At 43.7% G+C, this 22,361-nt stretch overlaps 1 protein-coding gene and 1 long non-coding RNA gene across 2 annotated transcripts; one reads left to right on the forward strand and one right to left on the reverse strand.

The window, feature by feature from the left end:
- Positions 1-1,882: 1,882 nt before the first annotated feature.
- LOC116664392 lies at positions 1,883-13,155 on the forward strand. The gene is made up of 4 exons (XR_004320908.1): positions 1,883-2,078; positions 2,918-2,977; positions 7,242-7,407; positions 11,554-13,155. It is a non-coding gene; the product is annotated as an uncharacterized LOC116664392 (long non-coding RNA).
- Positions 6,325-22,107, reverse strand: SERPINA6 (serpin family A member 6). The gene is given in 5 exon segments (XM_032482560.1): positions 6,325-7,400; positions 8,866-9,013; positions 13,870-14,140; positions 20,209-20,257; positions 20,259-22,107. Coding segments are annotated over 5 exon segments (1,371 nt in total). The 5' UTR covers positions 20,976-22,107; the 3' UTR covers positions 6,325-7,214.
- Between the last annotated feature and the right edge of the window lie 254 nt (positions 22,108-22,361).

Here is a 22,361-nt window from a genome sequence, read left to right on the forward strand (position 1 = left end):
CGGGTCCCCAGCACAGGCCGGGCACCGTGTGGGGGAGGGGCAGAGACGATGAAGACCTGCACCCCCACCTTCCAAGGAACCTTCAGTCCAATAGGAGAGACAAACTGCTAAATCACCCCCAGCAATACAGAGCCTGTTTCAAGGTCAACTTACTGCTTCAGGAGGTTGATGGGCTCATGAGACTGGAATCCTCCGATATCCCAAATCAAGTCTGATGTAGACCCTTTAAGACAAAAATTCTCAGACCTATTAGACTCTCTCTTTAATAATAGAAATATTTTATGTGCCCCCAAACTTCACTACTGAGGTGAAGTTTGTGGCTCATAGAACCTACCCACAAAATTTTAAAAAACCCACAATAATTCTTTAACTATAATATGGAGGGGAAATAAATTATAAGAAAACAATGTTTCTTTTAGTCTGTAAATGCTCTGGCATAACTACACTAGGAGACACAGCGATGCTGTCAGACGTGGGCCCAGTTAGAGAACTGTGTATGCTGTACACCCGGTGTGCTGACCATTCAACACCACAGCCAGAACTACCACCAGTGATCTGGCTTTCTGCAATGGTGACTCGTGCTCAGTAAAGTTCCAAAAAAAACAAAATATAAATCTTCCTCTGATTTGTCTTCACAGAAAATTAAACCCTTGGGGAAAAAAACAGTGTTTTTATATGAAATGAAACTCCCATGGGTCTGTGAGAGTCTAGGCTGAGATCATTTATGAATGGGGTCTTCACCAGTACAGACTCGCAGTGGGACATTGGAGTCACGTGGGACCTGTGTCAGCTCCTTGTGGTGAACAGGCCTGCATGTTCCAGGACGTCTGGCATCTCTGGCCCTCACTCACTAAATGCCAAGAGTGCTCCCCCGCAAATCCTTGTGGAAATCAGAAGTGCCCCAACAAGTTTCCAGAGTATTCCTTTGGGGCAGTACCTGCTATGGTGAGAATGGCGGCCTGAAGCCATCAAAGTGAGGGGTGCAGATGGGTGAAGCTGGGCCTGGGTTCTTGTCTCAGCAAGGGGCCAGCCTCGCCTTCCCATCCCTGGTGTCCTGCCGCTGGGGGGCCGCTGGCAGCTGGCAGCCCGGAGGCAGGGGCTGCTTCCCACGGTCTGGAGTAGTGTCTGCTTGGCTAGACGTTCAGAAGGACACTGAGCATGGAGGCTGCGGGGCACAGCGTTCATGGGGGCTTCAGAGGTGCCATAAAAGACATCACAGAGCTTTTTGTCCATCTGGGATGCTCTCAGAACTGCCAGGATTTCAGAAACGGATTTTTATAAGGAAGGCAACAGAATGCACTGGAAAGAGCGTGAACAAACACCTCTGTCAGACAACTCTGGGCTCGAATCCCACCCAATTCCTCCAGACTCCTAGCTCTGGACCTTGGGAATGTAACCCAACCTCTCTGAACTTTCTTTGTCTTTGCATAAAACGGCCCAAACTGAGCCTCTGGCCCATGAATACCTCAGTAGCACTCAGGCTGTCGGTGGGCAGCATTGTTTCTAGGGCGGTGGATCCTGGCCCCCTAGGAAGTGTGACTCAGGAGTTCTCCACCTTCAGCTAGGACCTGAGTCCTGAGGGGCTCCCAGCAGGTCAAGCTCAAAGCCTAGCAGGATACCGTGAACTCTTTCACCAGTCGTGCGACCCTAAACACGCTCCTTGCCTCAGTTTCCTGATCTGTAAAACGGGGCTCCATTAAACAGTAAAACAGCAAAAGGCTGGGCTGTGAGGAGTGTTGTGAGGCTTAAATGAGGCAGTGCCTGTGAAGAGCTCGGGAGCTGGTATCTGTTGTATAATTTGTTGCATAGAGACCTGTGCTGACCAGGGTAAAATCCGAGGAGACAGTACAACACTTCCTGGAACTCCTGCCAGGCAGGAAGTACAATGCTTCCAAAAGTTACCCCGGACGGCCAGATGGAGGGGCTTCTAAAGCAAATACGTCCTGGGACCCAAGGGGCTAAACGTCTGAAAAAACAACTAAAGCCAGTTATGGCATAATCAGGCTTCAGGAGACAGACAGACAGAACTGCAGCTCGTTTGCTCTGCGTGGATCAGATCAAGAGGAAAGCTTCGGCAGGTGTGTAACATGGGGGCAGAAGGGAAAAGGCTTCCAAATCCTTGCAGCACGCGCTCGCGCATGCACGCACGCACTCGGAAGATAAATGACTCGCCGTTTGCCCAGCGGCCTCGGTGTCTCCCTTCCTCACTGGCCTTCTAATTCCCTGCTTCGGCTCCAGGCTGCATTCCATCCTGGCTCACCTGGCTCCAGTGACACCTCACAAGACTGCAGATTGATCTGTTCTGTCCCCAGCGCTGCAGGGCTGATGGCCCAGGCAAGTCCCTTAATGGTTGCTTTTAGAAGCTGTACGCAGGACAGTGGTCAGCGAGGTGGAGATAACGTCTGGGTAACTAGGAGTTTGGCTGGTTAGCACCTGCATCTGCATAGCCTGATAGGGGAACTAATAAAGCTTTCTTGAGATGGGCTTTCGCTTTGGTGCAGTCAGAAGGACCTCTAAATAAGAGGGAAATGATAATGAGTTTTCCTTAGTGGGTATAAGGAAACAGATGCTCAGAGAGGTTAGTTAATTTTTTCAAGAACACAGAGCTTGAATCTGAACCCAGACCTCTCTCTCCAAAGGCAATGCTGTGTCTCCTAAACCCCTGACTTAAGTAGCACGGCTGCTGACAACAGGTTTTAATTAAGATGGTCCTTCTACCGGGGATATTATGTCCTTTCCTTATTTTTCTTTTGTGCTGTGGGTCATTATTTATTTATTTTTGTTTTTAATTAAAAAATTATTTTAAATAATTTCAAACCTGAAGTAAAATTGCAAGAATAGTTACTAAAAACTCCTATAACACTTTATCCAGAGTCGTAACTTTCTTTTTTTAAAACTGTCTTATTATTTTATTAAGGAATCCACCTCTGTGACTGTCATGAAGCCCGGGCTGAGTTAACGGTGATGAGTTTTGGAGGTAACTACACCCAACTCTGGACTTTCTGGTTATAACCACTGTCTTCTTTCTCTACCTCAACAAAAAACTAAACTCATGGGGCTTCAATCCATGTCCTCCTATTCCTAGAAGATGCCAAAGCCAACTGCGTAAGAGGCTTTTTCAGAGGAGATGACTTTTGTTCTCTTAGAAGACAAACCCTCTACTTTGCTTTATGAGGCAGACAGCAACCCCAAACCACAGACAGGTTGGGTTCTGCGCAGATACATAAATTTTTAAACATCGTCCACGTGTTTGACAATTCTTTTCTCCATATCTGCCTGTGCGCACGCGCGTGTGCACATGCGTGCTATTGTATTCTGAACCGTTGGAAACGGCAAGGTAATACCAAGAACAAGAACATTCGTTTATGTAAATAGTATCGAATAAGCAAATCCAAGAAATTTAATCTTGTTTCAACACCTGAAGCTACAGTCATGTTCCAGTTTTGTCAGCTGCCCCACACGTTCCTTGTGATATTTTTACTTTCAACCTAGGGTCCTGTCCAGGACCATCTATGTGGTTGGGGCCAGGTCTGTTTAGTTTCCTTGAATCGGGGACAGTTTTTCAGCCCTTACTTTGTCTGTCACTATGTGGCCATTTGGGAAAGCTCAGGTCAGCTGTTTCACAGGCTCTCTCAATTTAGGTTGGTCTGCTGTGTCCCCATGGTTAGCCTCAGATCATACATTTTTGGAAGGACTATCATGGAAACAATGTTGGCTCCTTCTCAGACTGTCACATCCAGAGGACACGATGTCCCTTTGTCCCTAACTGGTGATGTTAATTTTAATACCTTGGTTAAGGTGATATACATTTCTCCAATAAAGAGCTACTCTTTCTCCTTTTATAATAACTCACTACTGAGGAGAGACTTCAACACAAATTTTAATATCCTGTTTTTCATCAAACTCCCCATGCCCCCGGATTTAGTATCCATTGACTGTTCTTGAATTGATTTTTACTATGATAATCTAAATCCATCTTTCCTTTCATATTTATTTATCACTATGATGGGTATGGATTCATGAACTCTTCATTTTATTCAGCGCACTTTAATCCATTACTGTTCTTACTATATATACATATCCTCTGTTATGTATTTAATTATTTACCTGTTCAAATTGTCCCAGCTATACGTATATATTAGAAATGTACTAAAGACCATGAGTTTATGCATTCAATTCATACCCTCCATCACAGGATTCTTCCTTGCTTCCCTCATTCTGTATTTGTGGCTCTTCTTGCTCAATCCTGCAAATCATATAGTGTCTCGTTTGCTATCCCCATTCTGTGATGAAAAACAAACCTGGAAAGAGGGCTTCCAGATTCTTCCAACTAGAGATACATCGTCCAAGTCTTGTGTTTGACAATTCCTTGGATTAATTCTTTTTCTCCCTCTCAGTGTAGTTATGTTATCCATTTGAAATATATTTGAATTCATTTTATTTTCTTTTCATTTGGTTTTAGGGCTTTGCTCACTTTGTTCATGTAATTTTATTTTTAAATATATAGAACATTAATATTATCCTTAAAGTCTAAACCATTTAAAAAGATCCATAAAGAGAAGTGGTACTCCCTTCTACCTCCTCCACTCTGTCCTTCCTCATGCTTTTCAGGCAACAGTTTATTTAGTTTCTAGTTTATCCTGCCCGTGTTTCTTTTGACAAGGACCCACCAGCATTTCCATAAGCAATGCATGAAAATGACTTTTTCCACCCAACCATTATAGTGTACTGGGAAGCTGTCACGTTTTTACCAGTCTGATGGATAGGAAATGGTATCTCAGTGTAGTTTTAATTTGCATTTTTTAATTATCTATCAAGTCCAACATATTTTCATGTGTTTAAACACCACATATTAGGGATATTAGCTCTTTATCAGTGATATATTTTGAAAATATTTTCCCTGAGGTTTTCACTTCTGTTTGTTCTTTCTGACTTTGCTTATGAAATTTTGACCTTGCAATTAAAAATATTTTTCATATAGTCAAATTTCTCAATCCTTTAACAAACTTCATCTGGACTTTGAGTCATGGTTGGAAAGCTTTTTTTCTACATCTAAATTATAGAGGAATTTACCCATGTTTTCTTCTATTACTTGTATGGTTTTTTAAATTTAGATCTCTGATTCTTAGTTTATTCTTATTTATGTTGTGGAAAATAGGTCTAATTTTATCCTTTGTTTTTTTTAAATGGTTATCCAGTTGTCCTGATACCATTTATTTAAAAGTTTTTCTTTATCAAATATTAAATTTCCATTTTTACTTGAGTCTGTCTCCAGACTTTCTAACTTACTTCATTGGTCTCTCTGTCTCCTCAGGGCCTAGCACCACAGATTTTACTAGAGTATCTGTGTAGGATGTTAATACCTGAGCGGGCCAGTCCCCTGTCCTCCCCACTCCCTGTCCCCCATATCTGTACCTTTTCAACGTTTTCCTGGCTACTCTTGCACATTTATTTTTCTGTATGAACTTCGCTAACATCTTGTCTATCTCCAGAAAAAAAATATTTGCTAGCATTTTTATTGGAATACCATTAAATTGATAAACTTAGGGAAAACTGATGTCTAGATGATGTTGGCCCATCTTATTCAAGAAAGAATATCTCTGCATTTGTTCAAGCCTAATTTTGCATCTTAAAGGATTATGGCAGAATTTTCTCTATATAAATTCTGCTCATTTCTTGCTTATTAATAAGTGTTACATCTTTTCAGTTGCTATTTGGTTTTCTCTTCATTATGTGTTTTAACTGGTTGTTGTTTGTGTATATGAAGGCATTGTTTTTGCATGTTAATTCTATATTCTGATACGATACTATAAATTCTTTTATTATTTGAGTTTGCTTTATCATTGATTTGCTAGGGTTATATAGGTACGTTACATGTCATCTGCAAATATAGAGAGAGTTTCTAATTCTATGTCTCTGATTTCTCTTATCTAATTGCATCGTCTAGTACCCCCAGGACAATGTGAAGTGGTAGTGGGTATAATGAGTGGCCTTGTCTTACTCTTGACCTTAGTGGGAATGCATTTCTTATTAAGATGCTGACTTCAGAATTCAGGGATATCTATATTTATATCTATATCTATATCTATATCTATATCACAGACACACACATACATAGGAATATATATATATACACACATATATTATATATAGGAAATGTATAAATATGTATATTTAAGGAAGTATCCCTCAATTTCTTTTTCTCAAGATATATGCCATATCTATCTACCTATCATCTACGGTATCACCTGATTATCTACCTATATATCATATGTCATCTATCTATCTATCCATCCATCCATCCATCTGGTTCTTCTTTATCTCATTTAATGCTTTTTGCCCTGAACTGGGAGAGTAGGGTCTCTTCCTCCAGCAATCTTTGTCTAGCGCCCTCTACTGACAAAGATTAATATGCCCGGCTGGCAAAGCAAAACTGTTTAAAACGTCCAGATCAGTTTTTGCAGAGCAGCAATAAAGGGAGGATTTGGAGTTGAGAAGCAATAAATTGATAACTATTTTTGCTTTAAACAGTTAATATTATTTTAAATATATTTAAAATATATATTATATTTATCCACATATTTACTCTTTCCAGTGCTCTTCCTTCTTTTGTGTAGGTCCAAGTTTCCATCTATAATCATCTTGTTTCTGCATAAAGAACTACTTTAAAATTTTCTTTAGTGAAGGTGATAAACTTTTTCAGCTCTTGCTTGTCTGGGGAAAAAAACTCTTTATTTTGCCTTCATTTTTGAAGGTTTTTTTTGGTTTGTTTTTGTTTTTTGTTTTTTGAAAGATATTATGACATTTTCCCACTAGCACTTTAAAGACAACTTTCTTTTGTGTTTTGACTTGAATAATTTCTTTTTTTAAAAAAGTTTTTACTTAGAAATAATTTCAAATTTACATAAGTTTACAAAAAAAAAAAAAAAACCCCAGTGTTTCCATATACCTTTCAGTGTACTACCACATAGTACACAACTCTAGGACAATGATCAAAACCAGAAAATTACATTGGTACAATATTATATTGGTATTATCCAAATGTCAATCGTCTCACTTTTCTCCTTCAACTAACCTTGTCATCAATCACAGTGACATTGTTTATTACAAGAGAACCTAGAGAAGATTAGGGGAACCCGCCCACTTCCCAGAACGTTTCAGTGGACTCCCTGGTGCCCAGAGTCCGAAGCGCTGCGGCTCCTCTGGGTGTCCTCTTATGTCAGATTCACAACCTTGCCCAGGAAAAGGCTGCTCCACGTGAAGTGGTCGAAGATAATGAGGATGAAGGGCCGGTTGAAGTGGATGGTGAGAGGATCGGGCGCCCCCTGTAGGCCGACCTTGGTGTACGCAACTGCCTCCAATCCTTTCTCATCCAGTTGCAGGATGGCCTTATGGAGCACCTGGTGGGTAAGGACCGAGAGTGGGGGTTGAGCACCTGCGGCGTGTGGGGAGTTCTCCAAGTCTCAGCGCTTCACCCTTCTGCCCTCGGGTTTCTGGATGGCGAAGCTGAGGCTCAGAGGAGGTCATCAGCTAGCTCCTCATCTCCATGGCAGTCCCAGGATGGGAGCAGGGGTCTGCCCAACTCCAGAACCCATACCACACCTAGGCTTCCTCCCTAGAAAGTGGGCAGGTGAAGCCCACCAATGAAGATCAAGGCTCTGGGGCCAGAATTGGACTTCCGCGTCCATATCCCGTGCCCCTTACTGGGTCCTGGGCTGGTGGAGGCAAACCTTGCTCCTTCTCCACTCTGCCAGTAAAGAAGGAGGGTTCAACTTATGCAAAGTGCTTGTGCCTCTCTGTATGAAAAAGGGTCATCTCTGACTGTTGAAACAGTCCTTGATATGATCAAAATTAGAAGAAATTCTGAAATCAGCAAAACGCTTGCATAGCTTTTATCAAAAACCTTGGACAGAGCAGATCTGCCTAATTAAATAACAACACCCTATGGGCAGATGGTGCAGCAGGGAATCAGAGGCTCAGTGGCTCTGTAAATAGGCACATATGGCTGGGGAGAACTCTGAGCTGGGCTACGAATCACTGCAGTGTGTCTTGGGAATATGAGGTTTTGAGTCAAACAGACCCTAGGTCAAATGTCAGACTATTTACTAGCTCTGTGGCCTTGATGAGTTATTCACCCTCCCCAAGGCAGAGATTCCTCTTCTAAGAAACTGGGGTAACACTCGCCTTGTAAGGTGATAGCTGTCTGACTCAGTCCTTCACACACAGGCATTTTATTGTGCACATACTCTGTGCCAGCATCACAACGGTCCATGTCTATGTGCTTAGGGAGGAGGCTGCTGCCACTACAGCTTTCCCCTGTTGCCTCTCTTGTTGTGTCACCCACAGGACTGTAAGATCCTGTGAGGGCAGGGCTAGGTCTGAGGAATGGAGGCACATCCAGTGTTGAGCACAGTTTGGGGCACAAAGTAGATGTTCAATAAATACTCCCTGAATGAATGAATGAATGAATAACAGAACATGAAGCAGAGGGATGAAGATAATGAATGTAACTGAGTAGAAGATTCAGTGTGATCTCATTTAGATGTTTCCTTTTTGCTGGAGGTGGCTCACAGTCCTGCCATGGTGACTTTGTCTTCCACAGGGGCCCCTCTGTGTGGCCTGGCAGAAAGGGTCAACGCCTGGGCTGCAGCGCTCCCTTGTCACTAGCTCTGTGTAACCTTGGGGATGTCACGTTCTTGCTGAACCTCTATTTAGCCTGTTGCAAAACTAGGAGCTTGGACAAGACCTGGGGCTCTCAGCCTGGGACCTAGAAGCCTGTTCATGGATGGGCTCCATGTTGCTTCTATCATTGGTATTGTGGATTTTGGCAGGGGTGAGGGGAAGGTGGGGTCTAGAGATACTTACCTTCAGCACCTTCGGTGGGGCCTCTTGGGTGATGCCTGAGAAATGTGTCTTGTTGTTAAGCAAGTCTGCAATGCCCATGTCCCTCATGATGCCCCCAAGGTCATAGGCTCCGGAAATGGACACCTTTGGGATGTACAGGTCCACCTGGCTGCTCGGGGTAAGCAGATGGGGTTAGGTTTTTCTGGGGGCTGGGCCTGGCCAGCCAGACTCCCTCTTTCACTGTGATCCCTCCAGACCCTGCCTCCCAGCTGGACCTGCTCTTTGGGGACAGGGGAAGGGAGAGGGGAAGGGACAGGGCAAGAGGCAGACTCTGTCTCTCCCTCCATCACACAGGTAGCTTCCTCTTTGGGCCTCTGAACTGCAAAGCCTTCTCAGCTCTTTCTTGGAGCTGATTCCACCTGATACAGATAAACCATTGGACACTGAAGGAAAGACTCCCTAAAGAAGTCCTTGTGGACAAAAGAAATAAAAGAAAAATTAAACAAATGGGATCTAATCAAACGTATACACTTTTGCACAGTAAAGGAAACCATAAATAAAGTGAAAATACAACCTATGGACTGGGAGAAAGTATTTGCAAATGATGCGATTGATATGGGATTAATTTCCAAAATATACAAACAGCTCATACAGCTTAATAAAGAAAAACCCAATCAGAAAACGGACAGAAGACCTAAATAGACATTTCTCCAAAGAAGACATACAGATGGCCAACAGGCACATGAAAAGATGTTCAACAACACTAATTATTAGAGAAATGCAAACCACAACTACGGTGAGATATCACCTCACACTGGTTAGAATGGCCATCATTAAAAAGTCTACAAATAATAAATGCTGGAGAGGGTGTGGAGAAAAGGGAACCTTCCTACACTATTAGTGGGAATGTAAATTGGTGCAGTCACTATAGAAAACAGTTTGGAGTTTCCTTAAAAAACTAAAAATAGAGTCACCATATGATCCAGCAATCCCACTCCTGGGCATATACCCAGAAAAAAATATAATTCAAAAAGACACATGCACCCCAGTGTTCATAGCATCACTATTTACAGTAGCCAAGACATGGAAGTAACCTAAGGGTCCATCAACAGATGACTGGATAAAGAAAATGGGTATAGATACACACAATGGAATATTACTCAGCCATAAAAAGGAATGAAATAATGCCTTAGACCTAGAGATTATCATACTAAGTGAAGTAAGTCAGACAGAGAAAGACAAATATCATATATCTCTTAACTGTGGAATCAAAAAATACTACAAATGAACTTATTTATAAGACAGAAATGGACTCAACAGACATAGAAAATAAATTTATGGTTACCAAAGGGGAAGGTGGGGGAGGGATAAATTGTGAGTATGGAATTAATAGATACACACTACCATATATAAAATAAACAAAAAGAATTTACAGTATAGCACAGGAAACTATATTCAATATCTTGTAATAACCTATAATGGAAAATAATTTTAAAAGGATATATATATATATATTTTTTTTGAATCACTTTGCTGTACACCTGGAACTAGCACAGTATTGTAAATCAACTAACTATACATTAGTTACCCCCCCCAAGAAAAAGAGAGAAAAAGCCGTTGTGGTCCCCCAAGGACCCCCAGCAGAAGAGGAGGAGTGGAGGGAACATCCACTGGGTGTAGGGGTCCTGGTCCCAGCCCGGCTGCTAATGCTGTGTGGCTTCAGCCAAGTCCTGTCCCTCTCTGTGCTTGTTCTCATCTATACAGCAAGGCAGTGTAAGGCAACAAAGGCCTCTCTTAGGGCCCTTCTGTACTAAAGCTCTGTGATTCTGGAAGAATTTGAGGATAAGACTGGCAGTTTCCTCTGGGTAAAGCAGGTAGGCTATCTAGAAAGGTAAGTAAAGTCATTCCAGGGGTGGGGGTGGGCATTACTTTCATTTTAAAATTTCTTCCTTTTCCTGCTCTCCAGCCCCAAACCCTGAAATCAGTGAAAGGGTGCGGCTCTCCAGCAGGGGAGGGAATGCAGGAAACCTTCTCTTTACTGAGCAAAAGCTGCTCTGGTGAGGTTTGGTGGCTGGCAACCAGGGCAGCTGAAGAGGAATCAAAGGCAATGGAATACTACTTGGTCATAAAAAAGAATAAAATAATGCCATTTGCAGCAACATGGATAGACCTGGTGATCATCATTCTAAGTGAAGTAAGCCAGAAAGAGAATGAAAAATACCATGTGATACCACTTATATATGAAATCTAAAAAAAAAAAAAAAAAAAGACAAATGAACTTATTTACAAAACAGAAACAGACTCACAGACATAGAAAACAAACTTATGGTTGCCAGTGGGGGAAGGGATAAATAGGGAGTCAGAGATTTGCAGGTACTAACTAACAGATATAAAATAGATAAACAAGTTTACACTGTATAGCACAGGGAACTATATTCAGTATCTTGCAGTAACCTACAGTGAAAAAGAATATGAAAACGAATATAGGTATGTTCATGTATGACTGAAGCATTATGCTGTACACCAGAAATTGACACAACATTGTAAACTGACTATACTTCAATTAAAAAAAATACGTATATATATATAAAGGCGAATGAGACATGTGACTTGTCCAGACAGGAAACAGCAAAGGAAGGTAAGGGAAGCACCCATACCCGGCACCTGGTGGACCTTCCTGAGCTCCCTTATCTCCTCTAATCCACGCAGGCAACCAGTCTTAAAAATTGGAGTCACCATCCTCAACTTCTAGATTGCGAGACTGAAACTCAAAAGAGGCTGAGGAATTTCCCCAAAGTCACACCACTGGGAAGCACAGGAAAGTGAAGAAACCAGGACTAGCTGCCTCAGACTCCCATCGCCTCACCCTCAGAGAGCTGCCGCCACGACCTATGCAGGCAGCAGGTAGGTAAGTAAGTGACAGCAGAGCAAGGAGACCTAGTGGAGGCTCTCGCGAGAGCAGCCGGTGAGTAGGGCCCAGAGGTTTCTGGTGGGAGGTGCTGGACCCTGAAGGATGCTGAGCTTGGATGCGTAGGAGAGCACAGTTGGGGAGGAGGCAGTGATGCTGGGAAGGATGAGGGAGAAGGGGCGACGCAAGCATGGCGGTGAGAAGCCATGGGCAATATCACCCGGATAAAGCAGAGAACTCATGCCCAATCACATATGATGTGTAAAGATGCAAAGTTTTACCTTGAATGTTCATTTAAAAATTTAGAAGAAAATGGAACGTGTTATTGATAAATGTTGTTGAAGTAGTTTGGTGCAGAGATTATTTTGGGTGTAAAGAGATTATCCTTTATTTTCAACCTGCTAGGGTCGCGAATTTGAATCACGGTGCATTATCACCACCTGGTGGCACTGTACCTGAATTACAGGTTGCTTTTGAGAGGTGGGAGTGAGGTAGGGACAGGAGGGCCGACTTGAGGAGCTGGCAAATGGAACTCTCCCATCGCCCAGACACAGGCTCACATGCACACACACTCAAGGGAGGTCTAAGGACACTTCTGTGCCCCCACGTAGCTACAGGGGATCTCTCTGGAACAGAGCTGACCATACCACTCTCCCCCGCACTAGTGAGGTCAAACTTGCTGGCACTTTCACGTCCACTAGGGGGAGCTGGATTAACCTCTCCAGAAGTATCAGCACTTGGCAGCTCTCTGAGGGGATAATTTAAAATAAAAATAACCAAAACCCTAGAACAGGAAACCTACATATATAATAAAGTAGAAGAGCTTCTTTCTAGACTGTCTGCCTGCAAAATTCTTGGATTGCCAAATTCATCCAAGTTGAATTCGTCTCATCTGTTTCTGTTGCCGGTGCCCCGGGCCCCGCCTCCCTGACTTGGCTGGAGTCGTTCCCTCTTCCATGAACGCTCTTGGGCGCACTTGCCACTGGCTGAACTTCCACTCGGGCTTAGCGCACAAAGTGAAAGCAATCTGCTCTGCAGCCCCTTTCCCAGTCCCCTGGCCGGAGTCCCGTGTCCCACCCTCCCCCAAATTTTACACATTTGTGCATCTCCTCCCTTTTCTTGCTCTGAGAGAACCTATGATGTCATTGTACCCCTATCAATGGCACCAGACTCTGTTTTCTGCCCTAGAGTGCAGGCCTTTTGGGCCTATATTTTGCCCTTTTCATCGTTCTATCCCTTGTGCTTAGCCTAGTGCATGGTACACAGCAGGTGCTTCCATATAAATATAGTGAACGAATGGATGAATAAATGAAATCGTACCTGTCCATGAGCCTTCCTGAGCGACTCCAGATCCGAGCGCCGGCTCCTTCCCCCAATCCCCTCTTCCCTTTGAGTCTGCACCACCCACCCACCACCAGCTCCCAAATTGCTTGGTTCGTGCACAGACAGAACTCCAATCTCCCGGGAGTGAGGACCATGTTCTCCAGAACCTCTGCTTCCCCCTCCAAGGTGAGGATCAGGGCTGGACACAAGCTTGGCTATAATTTTGATTGTCCTCTGGCTCAGAGGTTCCCGAGGGAAAATGAGTTTATTACCAACTTATCCTTACTTTCTTACTTAGTTACTGATTGATTGAAGAAGAATTAGATCACTGAGTGGCTTAAGAACCATTCATAGGCTTTGCATTGTTTCCAGGGTGGATAGAGTGATGATTTTCATTGTCTTTTTTATGAGATCTCCCAGGAATCTTTAGAGCTGCTTGGTCTCAGGTAAGCAAGATAAATGGATCAGTGAGGGCCGGGTGGTTGGTGAGCTCAGTTTGAGAAAACAGTGAAAGATTTGATAACACAGAGGGCGGCTATTAACCTTCCAGGGAAGAAGGACCTCACTTTGTGGAAGGGCCCGGAGTAGCTCAGCGCCAATCGACAGGTGGAGAAGTAAGTGTGACCTCTAGACCAGAGAACCTCCAGCCTTTGGGGACCCAGCAGGCAGGAAAAGTGAGCCCTGGAGGGCAAATCTGGGGGAAGAAGGATGGCCAGTGCACCCCTTTTCCACCCACCCTACTTTCTGGGAACGCATCCGCTGCAGAAATCAGCACAGCTGGCCGGAGGGCTTACCTGCTGGTCAGGGAGTCAGCCCATCTCTGAATGGTGTTCCGGCTCAGCCCGGCAATCACTGTGTCCATCTTCCCCTTGTCCGGGAGGATGAAGAAGGCGGTCTCGTTGCCTGTGTACTCCAGCTGCACCAGCTGGCAGGGGAGCTCCGAGTCATTCAGGTACCTGATGGCACTCGACTGGAACATCATGGGCACTGTCACCCTGGTCGTCTCGTTCACATAGAAGTTCTCTTCCCTGGTGCTTTCTGGGTTGAAGGGCTGTGCCCACGTGCCTGGTAAGAGGAGGGAGAGGGAAAGTAAGAGAAAGTCTCTGAGAGCAGGGCGAAAAGGCAGCTTGGGAGGCTGCACAGCCCCAGGGGGGACCGCCACGCAAGTGATGCAGCCTCCTTCACGCCAGAAGGTCCCACCAGAGTTGCTGGAATTTCCTGCTAAGATGTGAAATTCCCGGAGGTTTAAAGCCTGTTCCTTTCTCCACCCTTTGCGATGGACTGAGGATCAGCACCGTATCTGAGACTGACTTCTAGAAATAGAAGGAGGAAGAGAGCAAGAGATTGCTGGCTCTAGGATTTAGGGGTAGGGGTCAGTAAACCAGAGTTTGCCTCATTGCCCCGGCCCTGGAGGCCATCCTGGCTGGGAGGGCTCTGGAAGTGGTGCTGGATCTCAGTCTGTGGATTCAAGGTCCCTGGGGGGATTTGAAGGAACCAACCATCCATTCCATCCCCACCCTCTGATGTCCTAGCCGCCCAGTCAACTGTACGCACTTTCCTACAGGAGGCTCCACATCTGCCGAATGGCCCTGAAGGCCACAATACATTCCCTAGAGGCAGAGTCTGGGTGAGAAGATTCCTTCAAGGTCACAGACACCCACCCCGGACTGAACTCAAATCCTCTCCACCATGTTTCATGATATCATGCAATCTGTTCCTCTTGTGACGGGGAACTCACTACCTGAACAGATGGGACTTTCCACTACTGGTCAGCGCTGATGGGAAGAAAATTGCTCCTTAGACCGAGCCAAAGTCTGCCTGAATGTAATGCCTGCTTGATTGAGCCTTTTTGGCCCTTGAATTTATTCCAAGCAACCCTGAGTCTTCTTACAGGGGACAGACCTTTGGATGTTTAAAGACACAGGCTGAGTCTCACTAGGGCCTCCTCTGCTCTAGGTTAAGTCTTCCCAGGTCTGGAGATGACTGAGGACCCTAGTCCAGTGGGTACCAAGTGTCCTGGCTGCCCTTGAGCTCCAGTCCAGAAACCCTTGTGAGGTCACTGTTTCCCACCTGAGGCCACCTGAACGTGGCCAGTGCATAGCTCCAGGCAGACCCTTCTCCATCCCTCTGCCTGGGGGACTCCCTGGATCATGAGGCTGTCTCACAGCAGGTGGGATCCCTTGCACGTTATCAAATCGTCCTCCAAAGGAAGCCTGGGGTCCTCAAAACTGAAGGGGGCATGTTTTGTGGCTAAGTCGTGCAGCTCACAGCCAAAAAAATTGGATTAAATATTTTTTAGTGCTAGGTTTTTCATCCTTAAAAGTTTGCTGTATGCTTTTGACTAAGTATTTCTTTTCTAGAAGCAAGTATAACATATATCCAGTTTGGCAGAGAACCAAACACAGAATGGGATCTAACCTCTACTTTAGGGGATCTTTTCTTGAAAATTCGTGGGTCAGGAGAACTCATGGTTAAGAAACTTAAGAATTTGTGAAGGGGAATTGGAGAGAGCACGGATGACTCCCTGGAAAACTTTTTCACAATATTTTTACTGTTCTCCATAAAAGAGCTATCAAGACAGTCCACTAAGTAAAGACCATGCCAGGGACTCTGTACATGTCCTAAGTGTAGTGATGACAGCCACACCCTGCACTTCTGTTTATTATCCTGACTTGCTGCAACATTTCAGAGTAGCTCCCAGCTTAGCAGGGGCTTGTTAATTAGCTTTGCTGTATCACAGGAAGTCTGTGTACAGCCAGGCAGCCCGCACTCCTGTCAATGTCTGCTCTTACATTCGAAGGTCAAAACTCTCTCTGATTTTATTACCAGGAGCTATGGTTTCCCATCAACTCAGCGGCACTGTGGCCATGAGAACACTTAGAAACCACAAGAGCAAGGCCCTGGGCCAAATGCCATCCTGCCAGCCTCTGTCCGTCCTGCCTCCTCTCAGGCACCAGTCAGGCTCAGAAGGGCCCTCCCTCTACCTGGGTTTACTGTGTTTTTCTCCCAAGGCTGTGTTACGAGAACCTCTATGCAACCACTGTTGAGTTTCTTCCACATGCCAAGTGGTATGCAAAGTATCGGGTCTCCACAGAGATGGGGATGCCATGCACAAGAGTGCACAGTCTAGGGGGAGAGATGTCCTGGGTAATTCGTGGGAGCATCCAGAAACATTTCCAGGCAAATATACCCAGACTCCTTGGCCCTCCCGCAGTCAGGTGTCAAGGATGCTGCCTTTTGTATAGAACCACAGAAGACTTTGAATAGCCAAAGGCATCTTGAGAAGGAAAAACAAAACTGGAGGCATCACATTTCTTGATTTTAAACTACATTATAAAGCTATAGTCATGAGAACAGTGCAGTGCAGGCATAAGAACAGACACATAGACCAACAGAACAGATTTGAAAGCCTAGAAATAGCCCCTCACATACATAGTCAAATAATATATGACACGAGAACCAAGAACACTCAATGGGAAAAAGAAAATCTCTTCCATAAATGGTGCTGAGAAAACTGGATATTCACATGCAAAAGAATGAAACTGGACACCTGTCTTACATCTTCACAAAAATTAACTTGAAATGTATTAAAGACTTAAACATGAGATGTGAAACTGCAAAAATTTTGGAAGAAAATATAGGGAAAAATAAACTCCTTGACTTTGGTCTTAGCTATGATTTTTTTTTTTTTTTGGATATGACACCAAATGCACAAGCAACAAAAAGAATAAACAAATGGGATCACATCAAACTAAAAAGCTTCTGCAATAGCAAAGGAAACAATCAATAAAGAAAAAAGGCAACCTATGGAATGGGAGAAAATCTTTGCAAAACACATATTGGATAACAGGGTAATATCCAAAATATACTTGGAACTCATACAACTCAACAGCAAAAACAAAAAAACACCCCCCCCAAATAATCCAATTAAAATGGGCCTCTGACTTGAATAGATACATTTTTCCCAAAGAAGATATACAAATGGCCAACAAGTATAAGAAAAGGTGCTCACTCAGCATCACTAATCATCAGGGAAATGCGAGTGAACAACCATGAGCTGTCACCGCACACCTGTCAGAATGGCCATTGTCAAAAAGAAAGGAGAAAACGAGAGCTGGCGAGGGTGTGGAGAGAAAGAAACCCTCGTGCACTGTTGGCGGGAATGCGATTTGGTGCCACCAGTATGGAAAGCAGTATGGAGGCTCCTCAAAAAATTAAAAACAGAACTACCGTATGACGCAGCAACCCCACTTCTAGGTATGCGTCAGAAGGAAGTGAACTCACTATGTTGAAGAGTTGTCTGCACTGCCACGTTCATTGCAGCATTATTCACAACAGCCAAGACAAGGAAACAATCTTCCAAACAATTTGATGGATGAATGGATAAATAAAAGTGATACACACACACACACACACACACACACACACACACACACACACGTATACCTGTATTAGAAAGTTACTCAGTCATAAAAGAATGAGATCCTGCCATTTGCAACAACACAGAGGAAACCTGAGGGCATTATGCTAAATGAAGTAAGTCAGACAGAGAAAGACAAATACTGTATGCTCTCACATATATGTGGAATCTAAAAATATAGAACTTACAGAAACAGAATGGAATGATGGACAGGAGGAAGGTGATCAAAGGGACACACTTGCAGTTATAAGATGAGGAAGTTCTGAGGAATCTCATATACAGCATAGTGGATATTGACTACAGTTAATAACGTTATGTTATATACGTAAACGTTGCTGAGAGAAGAAATTAAAAATATCATAGTCAGCATTTTATAATAACTATAAATGGAGTGTAACTTTAGAAATTATGAATCACTATGTTGTACACCTAGAGCTTTTATTGTACATCAGCTATACTTCAATTTTAAAATGCTACAGTGAAAAAATAAAAATGTATAGAAGAAAAAAAGTTCTCACCACACACACAGGTATCTTTGTGAGATGATGGTTGTGTTAACTAACCTTATTTTGGTGCTCATCTCACAATATATACATATGTCAAATCAACCCGTTGTATACCTTAAATTTACATGATAAGTTAATTATACCTCAGTAAAGCTGGAGGTAAAAAAGAATGGTGCCTTTGCCTGGCCAGTCCCTTACCCTCACTACCCTCCAGGAAAGGAGGCCTCTCCCAGGTGGGTTCCCAGACTCGTGCTGGAGAACGGGCAGAGAAAGGCCAAGAGGCAGCAGGAGGGCTCGCCAAGATGCTAAGAGATGCTAAGTCCATCCAGTAATAACATGCCGGAGGCGGGGGGATGGGGGACAGCTGGCTGATGGGAAGCCCCGAGTGAGAGGCGGGGAGGAGAGAAATGGTATGTGAGGAGTCTTTGCTGGGGATTATGATTTGGATAATCTTTAATGCGGGTGTGGAAAAACTGCAGAGGATGCGTATGAGAGACAAAGATTTGCCTGAGGGAACTGGGAGGTTTCATGGAGGTGGTGGCTTTTGAGCCAAGATTTGAAGTGTGGGGAGAAGTTTTAGGCAGTCAGGTAAGTTGAGGGAGGGCTCAGGGGACAGAAGGGGCTTGAACCTTTTGTCAGGCAGAGTGGCCCCCCAAGGATGCCTGTGTCCTAACCCCTGGAACCCATGAATATGTTATGTTACGTGGCAAAAGGAAATTCAGGTTGCTCATCAACTGACTTTGAGATGAGGGATTACTCTGGGCAATCCAGGTGGGCCCAGTGTAATCACAAGTGTTCTTAAAAGTGGAAGAGGCTGGCGGGAGGGTCAGAGTCAGAAAGGAGATGTGAGGATGAGAGCAGAGGCCAGAGTGATGTGATTACTAGCTTTGAAGAGGGAAGAGGGTTACAAGGCGAAGAATGCAGGTGGCTTCTACAGGCTGGAAAAGGCAGGCAACGGATTCTCCCCTCGAGACCCTCTAGAAGGAACATACTCTGGCATCCTCTTAACTTTAACCCAGAGTGACTCATTTTGGACTTCTGACCCCAGAATTGTGAGATAACAAATTTGAGCTGTTTTAAGCCATTGAGTTCATGGTGATTTGCTCCAGCAGCAATAGGGAACTAACACAGGCTTCCACGGGGACGTCATGCTCAAAGACTTGAAAGGAATTCGGTGTGGGCGGCCTGTCTGTGATGTGTGTACGTGTCAGTCTGCTGTGTATTGGGAACTTTAAGTAGGAAAAATATTGAGACCTGAAGCTGGAGAAGACACAAGAAACAGATAATTCTAGGCCAGGGTTTTTCAACCTTGGGACTATAGCCACTGGGGGCAGGTATCACTGTGGGGGCTGTTCTGTGCACCCTCCCTGGCCTCTTCCTCACTAGATGCCAGTGTCATCCCCCCCACTCCTAGTTGTGACAACCCACAATGTCTCTAGACATTGCCTGACATCCCTGAAGGTGGATGGGGGTGGGATCTCCCTCGGTTGAGAACCACTTATAGACTAAGGAGTACAGATTTTATTCTCAAGGATAATATATCCTCAAATTGCCTGATCATAAAAATGATGAGGGGAGAGAGCCTTGTTACAAATACAAATTCTAGGACTTTCTTAAAGCAGTTTTGCTTCAGTAGGTCTGGTGTAAGCTCTGGAATCTGTAATTTTAACAAGTCTCCATGGTGATTTTTAGGGACAGGCACTTTGGAAAATCCTGCTCCAAACTGGTGAGGAGGGACTGTGGTTGGTTGACAGGAGACTTGGTCAGAACTGGCCGTGAGCCCCCCAGGAAGTGTGAACAGGAGGGCTTAGGGACCACCTGGAAGTTCCTGAGGACAGGGGCTTTGTCTGTCTGGCTAGAGGCTGTATTTCCAGCCCCTGGCCAAGTACCTGACTCACAGCTGGGACTTGGCCAATATTTGTAGACTGTGAGGTAGCCAGACTGTTCATAGCTACATGTTTGACCTTGAACCAACTTGCAAGAGCTTGGGCAAGTTGCTCAACTCTTCTGGGTGTCATTTTGGTTCTTGGTGAGATGACATAATTCCATCTTCCTAATAGGATCATGGAGAAGATGGAGATTCAGATGTGCAGGTGCTTTGTAAGATTGAAGTCTTTGCCCAAGAGTGCACCCTGGGTTTTGATGGCTCTTACTATTGTTGACAGTAGAGGACGGGGCCTTGTCAGAATGGGATGGGTGAAGGGTACCTTTAAAGAAGATGTAGTTGACCAGGATGAGCATGGCTGAGCTGTCTAGCTCCTGAGAACAAGTCCACAATTTTCCCTCGCGTCTTATTCTTGACATACTCGTTAATTTGTCTTCTGGCTCCTGTCCAGTCCTGGAAATCTGTAGCCAAGGCGTCCAACCCATAGTAGTGCTTAGTGTCTTCTGAGAACGAGTCCAGAAGCTCCAGGCTGCAGTCAAGGAACAGGGCATTGCCCATGGCCATATCCAAGGCAGTGTCTGACTCCCTGAGGAGGTGGTGGACATGCCGGAAGCCCTGGTGGATCTCAGCTTCGGATGTCTCAGTGAGGTTGAAGCCCAGGCTGTGGAGAAGCTGCTTCCGTGTGTAGCCACTGGCACCCAGGGACAGCATAGCCAAGGCTGTGGAGATGCTCACAGGGGAGATGAAGACGTTCCTGCCTGGAGCTGAGGCCACTAAGTGCTTATACAGGGTAAAGGCAAAGTCAGTGTTGCTTGGAGCCAAGTCCCGGTGAGGGTTCCTCTTGCTCACGACAGCGTCAGAGTCTTTAGCCTGAATGGTCCAGAGCCCACTGGTAGACAGCCAGAAGAGACAGGTGTACAGAGCGAGCAGCATCATCCTGGATGGCCAGGCCCTGCAGAAGCACAAATGCTCATTAGATGTCGTGGGGCCTCTGAGGCAGCGAGGTGTGGTGAGCAGTAGGTAGAAGACCCCATTGAAGACCCACTCAAGTTCCAGTTCCTTCCTTCCTCCACATTGGCTGTATGACATAGGGCAATTCAGGGTCTCAATTTCCTCATCAGAAAATGAATTCCAACACCTGCTGTGATTTATCAAGTAACTATCAGGTGCCTAACATTTTGCCTTGCTAACAAACTAATAAAGTAGATATTATTGTTCTGATTTTAGGCAGGCATAAATGGAAGCTCAGAAAGGTTAACTATCTATCCAACTGATATATTCAAAGTACTGAAAGAAAGAAAAAAACTATCAACCAAGAATCCTCTATCAGGCAAAACTCTTCTTCAAAAGTGAGAGAGAAATTAACACATTTCCAGGTTAAAAAAAACAAAACAAAACTGAGGGAGTTCATTACCACTAGACCCCTCCTACAAGAAATGCTAAAGGGAGTCCTTCTGATTAAAATAAAAGAACACTTGAAAGTAAAAAAAACCTGTAAGAGGAAATAAAGATCCCTGGTAAAGGTAATATGAACAATTATAAAATCTAGTATAATTTCAGTTTGCAACTCCACTTTTTATTTTCTATATGATTTAAAATACTAATGAATTTAGTATTCCTCTATGTTTTTGGAGACACAACAAATAAAGATGTAATTTGTGACTTAAATAACGGAGAGGATGTGGGAACAGAGCTATATGGGAGTGGTTTTGTATGCTATTGAAGTTAATCTGGCACAAATTCAAATGAGAGTATTATAACTTTAGGATTGTAAATTTCCATGGTAACCAGAAAGAAAATAGCTATAGAGTATGCACAAAAGGAAGTGAATTAAAATGTTTCACTACAAAAAAAAATCAACTGAACATTCAGCTAAACATAAAAGAAGATGGTAATGCAGGAAGTAAAGGACAAAAGAGTTATAAGGCATTTAGAAAACAAATAGGAAAATGACGTAAGTCCCTCCATGTAGGTAGTCGCTTTAATGTAAATGGATATAGTTCTCCAATCAAAAGACAGATTAACAGAATGGGTTAAAAAAAAAAAAACAACTATATGACTACTAAAAAAGGCTTATTTTAGATCCAAGGACACAGACATGAAAGTAAGAGGATGGAAAAAGATATTCCATATAAATAGTCACCAGAAGAGATTGTTGGTAGCAGAAGAAAGGAAACAATAAAGATTAGAGCACAGATAAATAAATAGAAAATAGAAAAACTAGAGAAAATAAATGAAAGCAAAATATAATATATCTGATCAATATATATTACATAGTATGATAATACAGTATGGTATAATAATATATGGTATAATAATAAAATGTACTATAATCTTCAAATATATTAACAAAATTGACAAAACTTTAACTAGACTGAGTAAGGAAAAAAAGAGAAGAGTCTGAAATTACTAAAATCAGAAATGAAAGTAGGGACATTACTACCAATTCTATAGAATTTTTAAAAAAATTATAAG

The sequence above is a fragment of the Camelus ferus genome, chromosome 6 (assembly GCF_009834535.1).
Source record: "Camelus ferus isolate YT-003-E chromosome 6, BCGSAC_Cfer_1.0, whole genome shotgun sequence".
NCBI classification, from domain to species: Eukaryota; Metazoa; Chordata; class Mammalia; order Artiodactyla; family Camelidae; genus Camelus; species Camelus ferus.